Genomic DNA, 14292 nt, shown 5'->3' with positions numbered 1-14292 from the left:
CACTTCCCTTGTCTGTTGATGATTAATAGTGTTGCATTTGGATTCCTCTCCATTTTTTATCTTGTTGTGTTTTGGTTTGTGGTACCATGTAGTTCACATATACCAAGTTGTTGACAGCTGTCTATTTTAAGCTGCTTATCACTTAAGTTTTAACATTCTAAAGTTACCCTTTCATTTGTATTTTTTTCTCATTTTTTTCTTTTGTGCATGTGTTTGTGGGTGTCCCTTAACTTATTGTTAATTATACATAATCTTTCTACTTTGCCTTGTATTAGCATATTTATTTGATCCACTGTATTTACTAAATGTTTTCTTTTGTCAGTAAGGTTTTTTTTTTTTTTTTTCTACTAGGTGCCCAGGGCATGAATTCGTGCACATTGAAGGAACTGTGGGCCCTGAGGCTGTGGTAGGCACAGGGGCGGGTCTTGGCCCATCCTCCGTGCTCTTGCCTGCCTCAGCCCGGTCCCCTGTCTGCTGACAGCCTCACTCAAGGCATCACTGCTCCCACATGCTGAAGGGACCAGCCCTGCTCGCACCCGCTGATGGCATAGAGTGATTGGAGCTGGCACCAGCAGTGGGTGCAAGCAGTGGCTGCTGCCCTAATCGCTTCTCAGGAGCAGAGGCCGTTTGAGAAGCTCTCAGGGGCGAATGGGGCCCACAGCAGATGTGAGCAGTGGGCTGGAATGCAGTGCATGGGAGTAAAGAATTTTCAGTAACCATGAGAGGCTCACCCTGATGACATCGACCAGCACCCTGCCTTGGTCTGGGGCCCCTGCTCACCTGCTCTACCATCCCACTGCAGCCAACGCTAACATTGTTCCCCTCTCTGTCGCCTGCTGCTGATGCCTGACATGTTCTGCATCACCCCTGGTGGTCAGTGCACATCATAGCAACTGGTTGTTCGGTTGTTGTGCTAATTGGTCTATTTACATATTAGCCTTTTATTATATAGGATATTTTCTCATTCATACTTTTGATCTTTTGTTGTTTATTTAATGAAATAAATACCACTTCTTGTAATACTGGTTTACTGGTGATGAACTCCTTTAGTTTTTGTTTGTTTGTTTATTTGTTTTTTATAGTAACTAGCTATTCTTTGATTTTAAATGATAGCTTTGCTGGATAGTTATATTGATTATAGAACTTTGTTTTTAATCACTGTTAATATTTTTTGCCATTCCTTCCTGGCTTCCATAGTTTCTTTTGAAAACAGCTGATTATCTTATGTGAGCTCTTTTGTTCATAACTGACTTCTTTTCTCTTTTATGATTATCTCTTCGCCTTTAACTTTTGACATTTTAATTATGATGTATGCTGGGACACCAGGTTCATCTTATTTGGGATTCTGCACTTCCTGAACTTGTATGTCTATTTCTTTCTGTATGTTAGAGAAGTTTTCAATAATTTTTTTCTTCAAATAGGTTTTCATATCCCTTGCTCGCTTTCTTTTCTCCAGGTACCCTTATGATGTGAATGTGGGTATGCTTGATGCTTTCCCAGAATGTCTTTTAAACTATCTTCATTTTTTTTTTTTTTTAATTTTAGCTATTCTGATTAGGTGTTTTCCTCTTCCATGTCTTCTTGATCCTCTGTTTTATCTAATCTGCTGTTGATTCTCTCTAACATATTCATTTCATTTAATGTATTTTTTTAAATATATATATTTTATTGATTTTTTACAGAGAGGAAGTGAGAGGGATAGAGAGTTAGAAACATCGATCAGCTGCCTCTTGCACACCCTCTACTGGGGATGTGCCCGCAACCAAGGTACATGCCCTTAACTGGAATCAAACCCGGGACCTTTCAGTCCACAGGCCGACGCTCTATCAACTGAGCCAAACCGGTTACAGCATGTATTCTTCATTTTCTGACTGATCTCTCTCCCTCTTCCACCCGCCTATGGTTTGTAAGTTTTCACTGAGTTTATCTGTTCTTCCCCTAAGTTCAGTGAGCATTCTTATAGCCAGTGTTTTGAACTCTGTATCAAGTAGATTGCCTGTCTCCATTTCATTTAGTTCTTCTTCTGGAATTTTGCCCTCTTCTTTCATTTGGAACATGTCTCCTCATTTTGTCTGATTCACTGTGATTTTTTTCTGTTCATTTAGGTAGATCTGCTAAATCTGCTAGTCTTGGCAGAATGGCCTTACATAGTAGGTGACCTGTGAGGCCCATTGGCAATCTCCCTATTCCCCTTAGCTGGGTGCTCAAGGGGTATGTATCCTTTGTACATGTTGTGTGTGCCTCCTGTTGTAGTTTAGTCATGATTATTTTTGGTATGTCAGTTGGTTTAATTGTCCATTGGGCTACCTGGCTTTGAGGGTTGTTTGTGACTATAGAGGATAAATAGCTGTGCATGAGCTGACCCCCCAGCTCCACTCCCAAAGGAAAGTCACATTAACCGAGTCCTGGTGCCAGCCATTCTGCCCTTTGGATATGTCATTTGTGGAGCCTATTGAATGGTGCTCTGGTGTGGTATCAAGCTGGCAACAAGTTGTGTTGTTTCTTGAGCCTCTTGGGCACACCTTGGGGCCATATGCTGGCATCTACAAAGTGATCTGCAGTTGGTTGCTGATTGTGCCGGGCTTGGAAGCTCTTGAGAAAAGCTATGCTGTGAAATGAGGCTTGCTGCTACTAGTGCCAATCTTGGAATGCTTTGGTGTGGACACCACAATGTGAGCTGAAGTCACCTGCCACTTGTGTTGGCTTTCTGGCTGATTAATTGAAGCTATATTACAAGTAAACACTGGTTGCAGCTTTATGCTAGGTGTACCGGTTAATAATGCGGATTTTTTTTCAGTAGATGACGTTACACATATGTTGATATTTATTTGATTTGATATCTATGCTATTTTGTATTGACAACAAGCTTCAAAACTTCATATGTCAAATTTTCTGAAGGTGTTAACATCATAGATATTTTTACACTTTGTTGAATTTCATGCCCAAAAAAAGGGCATTTACAGAAGTTTTAATTCATTACTTTATTTTGAAGAAAAGTGCTGCTGAATACTTCGGGAAGCTTATGGTGAACATGCTTCATTTCAAGATATTTGTGAATGTTGGTTTAAATGATTTCTATCTGAAAGACAGGTCAACCGAAAAAGTTTGAAGACCAACAATTACAAGCATTATTGGATGAAGATGCGAGTCAAATTCAACAACAACTTGCGAAAAGATTAAACGTTGCTCAGCAAACAATTTCCAATAGTTTACAAGCAATGGGAAAGATCTTAAAGGAAGGAAAACAGGTGACACATCAACTGAACGAAAGACAAATGGAAAACCGAAAAAGAATCAGTAAAATGTTGCTTCAATGGCATGAAAGAAAGTCTTTTTTGCATCTAATTGTGACTGGAGATGAAAAGTGGATTTATTTTGAGAATTCCAAACACATAAAATCATGGGTTGATCCAGGTCAACCATCAACATCGACTGCAAGGCCAAATCACTTCGGAAAGAAGATGATGTTCTGTGTTTGATAGGATCAGGAAGGTTTGGTGTATTATGAGCTTCTAAAATGAGGTGAAACTGTTAATACTGATTGCTACCAACAACAAGTAATTAATTTGAACCATACTCTGATTGTGAAATGACCATAATGTGCCAGAAGACACAGCAAAGTAATTTTGTTTCATGATGATGCACCATCACACACTTCAAAACCAATTAAAGACACATTAAAAAATCTTGCCTGGGAAGTATTAACCCACCTGCCACATTCACCAGATCTTGCTCCTTCAGATTACCACTTGTTCCGATTGATGGCACATGCACTTTCTGAGCATATGAAGAAATGGAAAATTGGGTCTCTGAATGGTTTGCCTCAAAACAAGAAAAGCTCTATTGGGACAGTATCCACAAATTACCTGATAGATGGGGAAAATGTGTAGCTAGCAATGGACATTACTTTGAATAAAGCACTATTGATGTTTCTCTTGAAATTATCGTGTTTTCTTTGATTACAAAAGTCCGCCATTATTAACCAGTACACCTAATAGGCTTCAAGCAATCTGATGGAAGTCACAATGTATGTTAAGACCAGTCACCACTTGTGGCATAATTAGTCCAACTGCTTTTGTTTGCAGTTTGTGGGCCTTTCAATAAAGTCGACAGCACAATGCTACTTGTGTGGAAGCCCCTGGAAATAGCTCAGGTTGGTTGGATAAGGTGGGTGGACTACATCTCAAGGAATCACCATTGTTAGCAAGTTTAATAGAGAGCTCAGCTTTAGTACCTGTCTGGGCCTGCCAGTTTTGTGAGATTAAGACTGAACAAGGAACATTGCTGCCTGCCAGCACTTCCATCCCCAAAGAGAGCTGCCCTGACCCCTGACCTTCAAGCCCTTACTCCCTTACTCTGAAACCAGTCAGTTAGCTCCTCTATGTATGTCCCTGGCTCTCTTTGAGCTGCTGCCCCTTGCCTGGTGCACAGAGTGAGTTTATGAGGGAGCGAGTTCTTGCAGTGGGGAAAAAGAGGGGCTTCACTTGAGGAATTTTTGGGACTCATTATGGGCACTCCTCTTCCCATCACTTTTCCCTGGACGGGTGAGCCAGGTGGGAGGCACACCGCACTCTTCTGGGGGGACTTTAAAGCTGACATAGTCCTCTGATTTTTAATACCTACACTGTGAGTTTGGAACCTGCCACATCCCTGCCCCTTTTACTAGTCTCACTGTGGCATCTTTATATTTTTAGTTCTAGGACTTCCGTTCAGCTATTCTTCAGGTGGTTCTCAATGATGGTTGTTGAATAAGTTAGTAGTTGTAATTTTGATGAGGTAATGGGAGAAGGCAAACACATCATTTAGTTCCCGCCATCTTAACTTTAAGTACTGCAGTATTCCTTTTTTTTTTTCCCTAGTTAATAATTTTATTGCTTGAATATGTTATGCAACTAGGGCAGAGTCTTTGAATGTCTCCTATGTCTAGTTTTGCAGGGGAGAATTTGTTTGGCCTCATAATATCAGGCCAACCAGTGAATATGGCTACTGATCAAAATTGGACAGAATTTACAAAAAGGATCAGAATCATTAAAAAAAAATTATGCTCCTTTCAAGATGCTTTTGAATAGCAATAGTTTTCTTAATTTAATAGTAGAGATGCTCAGGAACATCAAGAGCGAATCCTTTTGACTTAAGAATTCTCAAGATTGTATTGCCTGTCATTTATGTAACACTATCCTCTCAGGATCACACTGATTTGTGATGAGTCAGCCCCTTCTTGGCCAGTATGTAGATCTGCTGTTTCACATTGTCACAGGTCAACTTCAGCCAGGTGGGGATGATGCAGTGGCGAGGTAGAGCTGACTAGGACAGGCCCTTACTTGGGAGCATGCATGCAACCCATGATACCAACAGACAAGCAGCAAAATTAGAACAAAATAGACGATTATCCACCGTTCAGATTGGAGTTGATGTGGACGCTGAGATAAATACTAAAATATTTCTCTGCTGTGTGGTAGATTTTCCTTAAATTATGAGAAACAATCAGTAATTATAAAACCTACATTGGCTTTCTTATTATAACTGGCATCACATTGTATATCTTAGTGCTCATTTCATATTCATGCCTATTGGAAATTACTTCTCCAGTACCATTTGTTTAGAAAATTTATGAATGTTAGGAAAGCTTTTAAAAAGTGCCACTGTGTGTAGAAAATGGAATGTTCTGTATAAAACATTGTTTTTTGTGTTTATGCACAATTGCAACTTAATCTTAGATTATCTAACGTATGGCCTGCTTAGATTATTTAAACCAGAAGTTGATGGTTATAGTAGTAAAGTGATATAAAAAACGGCCAGGTAAATTATCAGGGTTAGTAACAAGTAGAGGCTTACTAGCACTATAAGTTTTGAATTTATATATTTTAGATTTATAGAAAGAAATTGTATATTTTAGTAAATGTGGATTTTCATAAAAATAATTAAATGAAGAGATAGTCTCAACATTGTTTTAATATTGTAAGTAGATGTTAGCTTTTGTCTGCTGGAGAAATGCATTTAAATATGGTATCTTAAATTCTAGGATATGAAAGATGGCAAGTCCAGATAGAAGTAAACGGAAGATATTAAAAGCCAAAAAAACAATGCCTACCAGTTGCCGGAAACAAATAGAGATCCTCCATAAGTCAAAGAATGTTGAAGCACTGAAGACAGCAGCAATTGGGAATAATGTGCCAAGTGATAATCAGAATTCAAGTGTTGTCATAAATAACAAATGTAGACATTCTGAAAATGATGTTTCCTCATTGGACTCGAATAAAAATTCAGAGTGCTCACAAAAAAGTAAAGCATTTTCTCAGAATTCAAAAAAAACACTAGAAATTGATTTGGAAACAAGATTGCAATACATTGAAGAACAAGCTGTACACCCTTTCCAAAAGCCAAGTAAACCAATAGAATCTCCCAGGAATTTGTCTACAGAAGAGGCAAAAGGTTCACAAAACACTTCTGAAAACTGTAACAAGGCAAATGTAATAAGATCCTTTTTTGAACAACACAAAGAAGATTGTAATCTGAAATTCATCAGTAACCAACACAGTGTATTGAGTACTAAAGTTCAAATGTCACATTCTGCAGTAACCAATACCTTGGATAAGAGAATTGACAAGATAGTTTCCCATTTAGAAACAAACTCCAATTCTGCATCGCATGATAATAGGCAAAATGACATTTTAAGTTCAGACACCCATTTTGTGCCTGTCGATGAAATACCTATGGCAGTAAATTCAGTCATTTATAGTAACAGTACTGCTGGCAATTTGAAAAGTGAAGAATCCTGTAGAACTTATTATTCTAGCATTTCAAATGGTGAAAATACAGAGTCAACATGGCTGTCATCACTTGACACAGATAGTAATAACAGTAAGTGTATATTTGTATATCTTTTGGGGAAATCAAAATAATTACTGTCTTTTGGTGGATTTTATAGTCTCAGATATAGAAACAATAGAGTATACATCCAGTGGGGCAAAAGTACAGTAGTTTGGAAAATAATACCATAATTAATAAGTAATCATATAGGAATAAGCTATTTTATGTACTTTCAACTATAAACCTATTTTAGCCCCACCCTGTATAGAAAAAAGGTAAACTATGACAATTATTTCAGAGTATCTTGTTTCTGAACCTTTCTTGGTGGGAAGGGGAAATGGTACCCTCTATATCCAAAGGGCAGTAAATTCTGTCAAGAAATCAGTCACTTTTCCTTGAGAGCACAAAAATACAAAAGGTGGTTTATAGCATTTGCTTCGTTTATTTCATCTACATAATTTCTTACTTTGAAGTTTTATTTATTAGATTAAGAGACTAGTTGAAAGAGAGAGTGGATTTTTAAATTGTTGGTGAACCCATTTTTTTTTTATAGAATTGACCTGTAAATCATGTACTAAGTATATGCACATATACATACATACTTGTATGTGTGTAAAGTGAGAGAGAAATGCATCAAATAATTAACCAGTGAAGTTCTAGGGTTGTAATATCATTAAAATAGCTAAAGTGTATTTCATTCGAAGTAGGATGTTTGTGTAGCTTAATGAAATATGATTTTATAGGATAAATTTTGTCTAGGCTTCACAAGATGAATGTTAAACTGCTTAAAAATAGGGTCACCTATTAAAAATATGTAGGACTGCCTAAGAAACTGTTTATAAAAACATTGTAACTACTTCAGCAACTAAATTGAAAATTAAATGCTATACTTTATTCCGTTTTTTCAGTATTAAATAGATATTAAATGTATATTAAGGAAGGTTTGAAGGGAAAATGCATCTGAGACCAGAACCCTACCTATGATATTCATTAAAAAAATAGATTGTTGCAATTTTTTATACAATTGTATTTTCTTAAAAAAAAGCTGTCAATGGTCACATTTTAGTTTTTCTATTTGCTGAGAGTGTCTGTAAATTAGAGAATTGCCCTGTTCCCTTCATAGAAGGAATATTTTTATCTCTGATCTTTCCATCTCCCGAAGGCCATAATCAAAGGAAGAGGATGTTTTCAGAAAACAAAGAAAATGTTAAGCGCCTGAAAACTTCAGAGCAAATTAATGAAAATTTTTGTGTAGCTCTGGAAAAGCAAACAGCTTTGCTGGAACAGGTAAAATATTGGGACTTAAATATTTGCTTCAGAAACTTCTACTTTTGATTAGTAAAATATGGTAAAAGTTGTCCTGGCTATTGTGGCTCAGTTGGGTGAGTGTCATCTCATACACCAAAAGTTCACTGGTTAGATTTCTGTTTTGAGCACATGCCCAGATTTCAGGTTTGATCCTGGGTAGGGATGCTTAAGAGAGGCAGCCAGTCAATGTTTCTTTCTTACACCGATGTTCCTCTCCCTTCCTCCTTCCCTCCCCCCCATCTCTCCCATCCTCTCTAAAATCCATAAAAAATATTTAAAAGAAAGGGGTGGGGGAGTAGTTGCCCTAGCAGGTTTTCCTCATTTGGTAAATATCATTAGCCCTCACACCAAAGGGTCACAGATTTGATTCCCAACCTAGATGAGCTGGTTGATATCTCTTCCTCCCTCTCTCCCTCCCTCCCCACTCTCTCTAAAACATCAATGGGAAAAATATCCTCAGGTGGGGATTTAAAAAAATGGTAAAAGTTCATTGATCTCCATAATGACTTAGTACAGATGACTTTCACTTGATGCAAAGCTGGTATATGAAAAATGAATTAGCAGATGGAGGTATTGGGGGAAGATAATTATTTACATTACCAAGATAATTCTAGTTTCTTGAGAATTATCCTATTCAGAGTAACCCTAGATAATGTGCTCTGGTACAAAGAGTATGGGCTTTTCAGTAATTAATTCATTCAAATCTCTTTGTGAGTCATATACCCCATGGCCTTGAGTTTTGCTAAAAAATCTATTTTGTACTGGTAATGAGGTTCTTTGGTCTGTATTTGTAGCTATTTGTAGACATTATCACGATTGATCACTATTTCATAGACTCTGACAACCTAAAGTTCATTGCATAGTCCTGTTACATTCAGGTTTTACTTGGCCTAATTTCCAAGTTTACATAGATATGCTGTATTATCTGACATTTTGCTTTATAGTATCATTTAACACATGTTTTGCTTTCATTTTTGCTCAATTTTATCTCATTGTATTACAGTTTCCATACATGTCTGATCAACTGAGATTAAGTGTAATGAGCTTCAGTTTTAGTAGGTCCTGTTTTGATTACCATATTTTGTTATTTTACTGTATTTACTACTAGAATGACACAACTAAAAGACATTAAGTACTAAATGAATGCCTGTCAGCTGTAATGGAACAAAATGTCCCAATTCAAACTATCCTGCTTACTGAAGCCAAAACAAAAACACTACTGGTTTTTAAAACAGGCCATTACAATTATCTAGTTTATTATTATATGAATATATATTCATATAATACTTAGAAGCCTTTGTGAAAGATGAATGCTGAACCAGCTTAACAGATGAGTCAACAGTTTTTCCCTTTCTGTCTCTTGTTTTCTTCCCGGGAGACCAAAAGAGACACTAATTAAAAATATGTAATTATTCTATTGTTTGCAGGAAAGGGGTATCAAAATTATGGTAACCATGGATGCAGTTTTAAAAAAATGTTGAAAAATATTACAACTGTGTCTTATTCCCAGTGACTAGTAACTGAATTCAGAAATAAGGTCTGATATGGACATATAAAGACAAAATTTAATCTTTGAACATTTTAATTCTACTGGCATGGAAAAATCAGTGTTTTCCTTCACTCTCATCTGCTTCACAAAATAGTTGGTTCAAGTTGACACAGAAAATAGTCCTTTCCAATGACATTTAGGGAATACAATCTATTTTATCTTCTAACCCACTCACCACCCGGAAATTTATTGCACATTCCCTAGAGACAACTTAGTTTTAGCTAATTCCTATCTTTTTACCTACCTCTAAATAGCTAGACTAGCTTACTCTCACTAAACACTAAACTTTCAAAAACACATCTATTTTTCATCTTTGAATCCCAGTGAACTAGGGCTTCTTGTCCTTAGGTTCTTCCCTATGAGAGAATTCTGGGGCTGCTGACTCTTCTTTTGAGGTTTCATAAGGATCTTGGCTTAATTGGTGCCAATTAAATTACTGAAGTATAGGAGTTTTTCTTCTAAAATCCAAGTTAGTAGCTCCATTCACCATCTTAGATAGTTGAGGCACATTGGAGATACATAATTGCCAGTCTTTGTTGTCTTTAGGCTACTTTGTCAGCAATCTGAAAACTGTATCTAGGACTTTCATCTCATTTATAATTTTAATTCAGTACCATTGGCAGAGACATTCATAAGGTATTTGTTGGAGGTTATTGTGTTTGCTATATGAGGAATACCACCATTAAATGACAACAAATGTCTAATCTAATCAAGAGGAATCTACCCATTGGTGGCTATTTAGTACAAAATAACTAAGTTATTAGAGTCTGCTTCCTTTTGAATCACCAGGAATACTTGTTTAAATTGTGGTTTGTTTGTTTGCTTGTTTCTTTTTTCTCTTTCTTTTTTTCTTTTTCTTTCTTTCTCTTTTTTTTTATTGTTGTTAATCCTCATTCAAGTATATTTTTCATTGATTTTTATTTAGAGAGAGGGAAAGAGAGAGAGAGAGAGATGTCGATGTGTGAGAAACACATCAATTGGTTGCCTCCTGCTTGAGCCCTGACCAGGGTTATGTGCCCTTGACCCAAATCGAACCCAGGACCCTTTGGTCCATAGGCCAATGCTCTATCTACTGAGCCAAACCAGCTAGAGCAGGGGTCCTCAAACTTTTTAAAGTGGGGGTCAGATCACGGTCCCTCAGAGAGCTGGAGGGCCGGACTATATGAACTACTAATTCCTACTGTAACACCTCAGCTGCGCTCACTGCCCAAAAAACCTGGCGGGCCGGATCAGACTCCTCTGCGGGCCGCATGTGGCCCACGGGCCGTAGTTTGAAGACCCCTGAGCTAGAGCTTAATTGTAGTTTCTTAAGCTAAATAATAGTTGAAGACTGTTCTTTTAGGCTACTCTTTTCTCAAACTAACAGTCCCCTTTCCAATAAATTCTATTTGGTGAACCCAGGGGAGGGCCTGGGAATTTTTTACTTTATTTTTAATCCTGAGGATATTTTTCACATTGATTTTTGGAGAGAAACATTGATCACTTACCTCCCATAAGTGTTCCAACTAGGGATCAAATCTTAGATCAACCAACATAGATATGTGCTTTGACTGGGAATCAAACCCACAACCTTTTTTTAGTGAACGGGCCAGTGCTCTAACCAATTAAGCCAGCCATCCAGCCAGGACAAGAATTTATGACTTTTAATAAGTATCCTATGTAATTTTTCCTCACCAAGAAGTTTGACAAACACTGTGTGGCCTTTGCTTGTTAGCAAAATGGTATTCCCATATTCAAATCACTTAGATATTTCTCCAAGGTTATGAACTTTACATATTGACCCCAGGCAAGTGAACTTGCAAGCATACAGTAATCCATAAAAACCACATGGGTGACAGGTAATGGCTGTCAGTAAAAATAAGCACTTTATTAGTTTAATCAAATATTTAAAAGTTGTGAAAATATTGACAATCATGTCTAATAATGTTGATAAACTATTGAAGAAATGTTAATGAAACATTATAGAAGAAATCAAGTAGAAAATAATGTTGAAGAGTAAGAACAATTGAAAATGAGAAGAAAAACCTTAGGAATAATCAAATAAAATTACTGAATTACATCCAGGTGATACCAGTATAAAAGAGTTGAGCATACAAACTTTCAAGTTCCAATTTTGAGCACCAAGAACAATATATTAGGGTAAAGATGTAAATATTACTATTAAATACTTTAAATGTATTATGGCAGGTTTTGTTATTAAGAGAGACTATCTAACTCTGTTACAAGAGTTCCTTATATGACCATACACATTGAGCAAATAACCACATATACCTGTTAATGGCAGGGTCAGGGATTGAACTTGCATAACTTGCTCCAGCTCCACTACAGACCAACCAACCATTTTCATTGGGCTCTGATTTTCAGATAAGTGGAGTTCCTTTTTATGAAATAGTAGGTTAAGTTGTGTGTTCTATTGAATTTGATACTCAACTTTTAAAAAACTTACTGGTATGCAAATGTAAATGTAAACATAGTAATATAAAGTATACTTTATTGGTTATAGAAAAGAGTAAAGCTATTTTTAAGAAGTAAAATAATTGTTTTTAAATTTGAAACGGGGTATTTTGGTTTTTATTTTAAAATTCTAGGTCAAGCATTTGATTCAACAGGAGATCTGTAGTATACATTGCAAACTATTTGATAGCAAGCTGAGAGAATTGACTGAACGTATTGGGAATTCACATTGCAGGAATAAACATGAAGCACTAGCTGATGAACTCTTCGTAAGTTTCTAATTTAACTTGATTTCATTTCAGTCCTCTTAAAAAGTAGAATTTGGTGATATTTTATATGTTAGAGAAGGAAAACAATACAGGCAGACCCAAATATGATCCCTGGCCACAAACCTGATGTACGAGATTTCCATAGGTTAAAGATTCATTATATGGTATATTATCAGTATTGGCCCTTGTCAATAGCAGCTATCTGAAATTTAGAAATAGCAGCTATTTTGATATTGACAGGTTTAATACATAGGCAATTTCTTTTAATTCAAAATACAGGTGTCCCCAAAAAATGTATACACACTATAAAGGCAGTGTTTATTAAAATACATTTCCTTTTCAAAATGTAATAGAATCTGTACTATTCGCTGTAAAAGTGTGTATACATTTTAGGGAGTACCCTATGTATTTTGTATTAGAGCTTGTAGAACCAGTTTCAAGGATTTGGGAGAGGGTTGTTTACTCTTTTAGGGTTACTTGCTGATTGGTGTTTCTGCCAACATTAATTTTATTATGGACTAATTGGAAGTTTGTTGTTTTTATTTTTCATTCTAGAATATACCAGCATCAAACATTTTTTTAAAAACATGTTTTTGTTTTGTTTTTTTTGTTTTTGAGGAAGAGAGGTATATAGAGTTAGAAACATCAATGAGAGAGAAACATCAGTTGCTTTTTACACACCTTCTACTGGGGATGTGCCCGCAACTAAGTACATACCCTTGACCAGAATTGAACCTGGGACCCTTCAGTCTGCAGGCTGACACTCTATCCACTGAGCCAAATCGGTTAGGACAAATATGTTTTTAATTGAGTTAACATTGACTTAAACATTATATAAGTTTCAGGTGTACAATAGTATGTAATCCAACATCTATACATTGTAGCATGCTTACCACCGAAAATCTACTTCCCATCCATCATTATACATTTGACCCCTTTTACTCATTTAACCCTCTCCAACCCGACTTTCCTTCTGGTAACCACCAATCTGTTTCTAAGAGTTTGTTTTTGGGAGGAGGATCCAAGATGGCTGCTCGGGTATACACCTAGCCGCAGCAGCTCACAACAATTTCAAAGGAATACAACTAAAATGTAGAGTGGACATTGCCCAGAGCTACAGGTAGTCGACTGACTGAAAACTCTACAATAGGAAGGAGGGAGAAAACCAGAAGGAAAATCAGAGGAGCTGAAAAAAAGCCTAAGGTACGGAGACATGCTGCGCGCTCGCACGCACGCGCGCGCGGAGAGGTCGCAGCCGGAGAGGAGGAGAGGGCTGGGTGCTGCCTGGAGTTCCCTAGCAGGAAGGAAATAGAACCCCCAGCCTGGGCTGAACCCCCGAACCGGCAGCGCTGAGCCCCAAGTTATGTGCCAGACCCTGGGGACCCAGGCTCCGGCAGGGGGAGACAATCCCGGGGGACGGCGAAATGCGGGGCCCCCGGAGTCGCGTGCACATGGCGCGCAGAGGACTGAATGTTGACTCTGATGCTGGATTACCCTAGCCGGAAGAAACAAAGCCTCCGGCGGCAGCTCTGAGCCTCAGTCCAGACCTCCCCGAACTCCAGGTCTGGGCCAGTCCCTGGGGACCCAGGCTCGGGCAGGGGGAGACGGGGCTGTGAGGTGGAGTCCTGGGAGCGCGGCGAAAGGCCGAGCCCCCGGAGTCGCGCACACTGTGCGCAGAGGACAGTCTGTTGACTCTGATCCTGGACTCCCCTAGTGGGAGGGAGAAAGAAAGCTCCAGACTGGAGGAACGCCACGAGGAGCAGGAGCCCCTGCCGGACACCGGCCAGCTGGGCGCCAGCAAGGAGCCGGGCGACGGGGCCCCCAGTGGGGGGGGTGCCCCTGAGCCTTCGACTGCTGAGCGCTGGCAACGGAGCCAAGGACTGGGGCTGCTTCCTGGGCGGC

General features: G+C 38.2%; 1 protein-coding gene across 3 annotated transcripts in view; it reads left to right on the top strand.

Annotated features, from left to right (window-relative positions):
- ATF7IP2 (activating transcription factor 7 interacting protein 2) overlaps window positions 1-14292 on the top strand; it is a 71303-nt gene that overhangs the window by 26292 nt on the left and 30719 nt on the right. Inside the window, exons 2-5 of one of the 3 annotated variants that reach the window (XM_084881127.1) lie at window positions 352-873; window positions 6023-6861; window positions 7973-8097; window positions 12256-12390. In XM_084881127.1, the coding sequence (XP_084737253.1) occupies window positions 6033-6861; window positions 7973-8097; window positions 12256-12390 (1089 nt within the window). In that variant the 5' untranslated portion in view covers window positions 352-873; window positions 6023-6032. Of the gene's footprint in view, window positions 1-351; window positions 874-2113; window positions 2212-6022; window positions 6862-7972; window positions 8098-12255; window positions 12391-14292 lie in introns of those variants that run through there. The other 2 variants (XM_084881126.1, XM_084881128.1) reach the window with 2 other exon arrangements.

Source organism: Pipistrellus hanaki, assembly GCF_964339955.1.
Source record: "Pipistrellus hanaki genome assembly, chromosome: 4".
Lineage (NCBI taxonomy): Eukaryota > Metazoa > Chordata > Mammalia > Chiroptera > Vespertilionidae > Pipistrellus > Pipistrellus hanaki.
The sequence above is the reverse complement of the archived record's forward strand: the minus strand, read 5'-3'. Positions and strand labels throughout refer to the sequence as shown.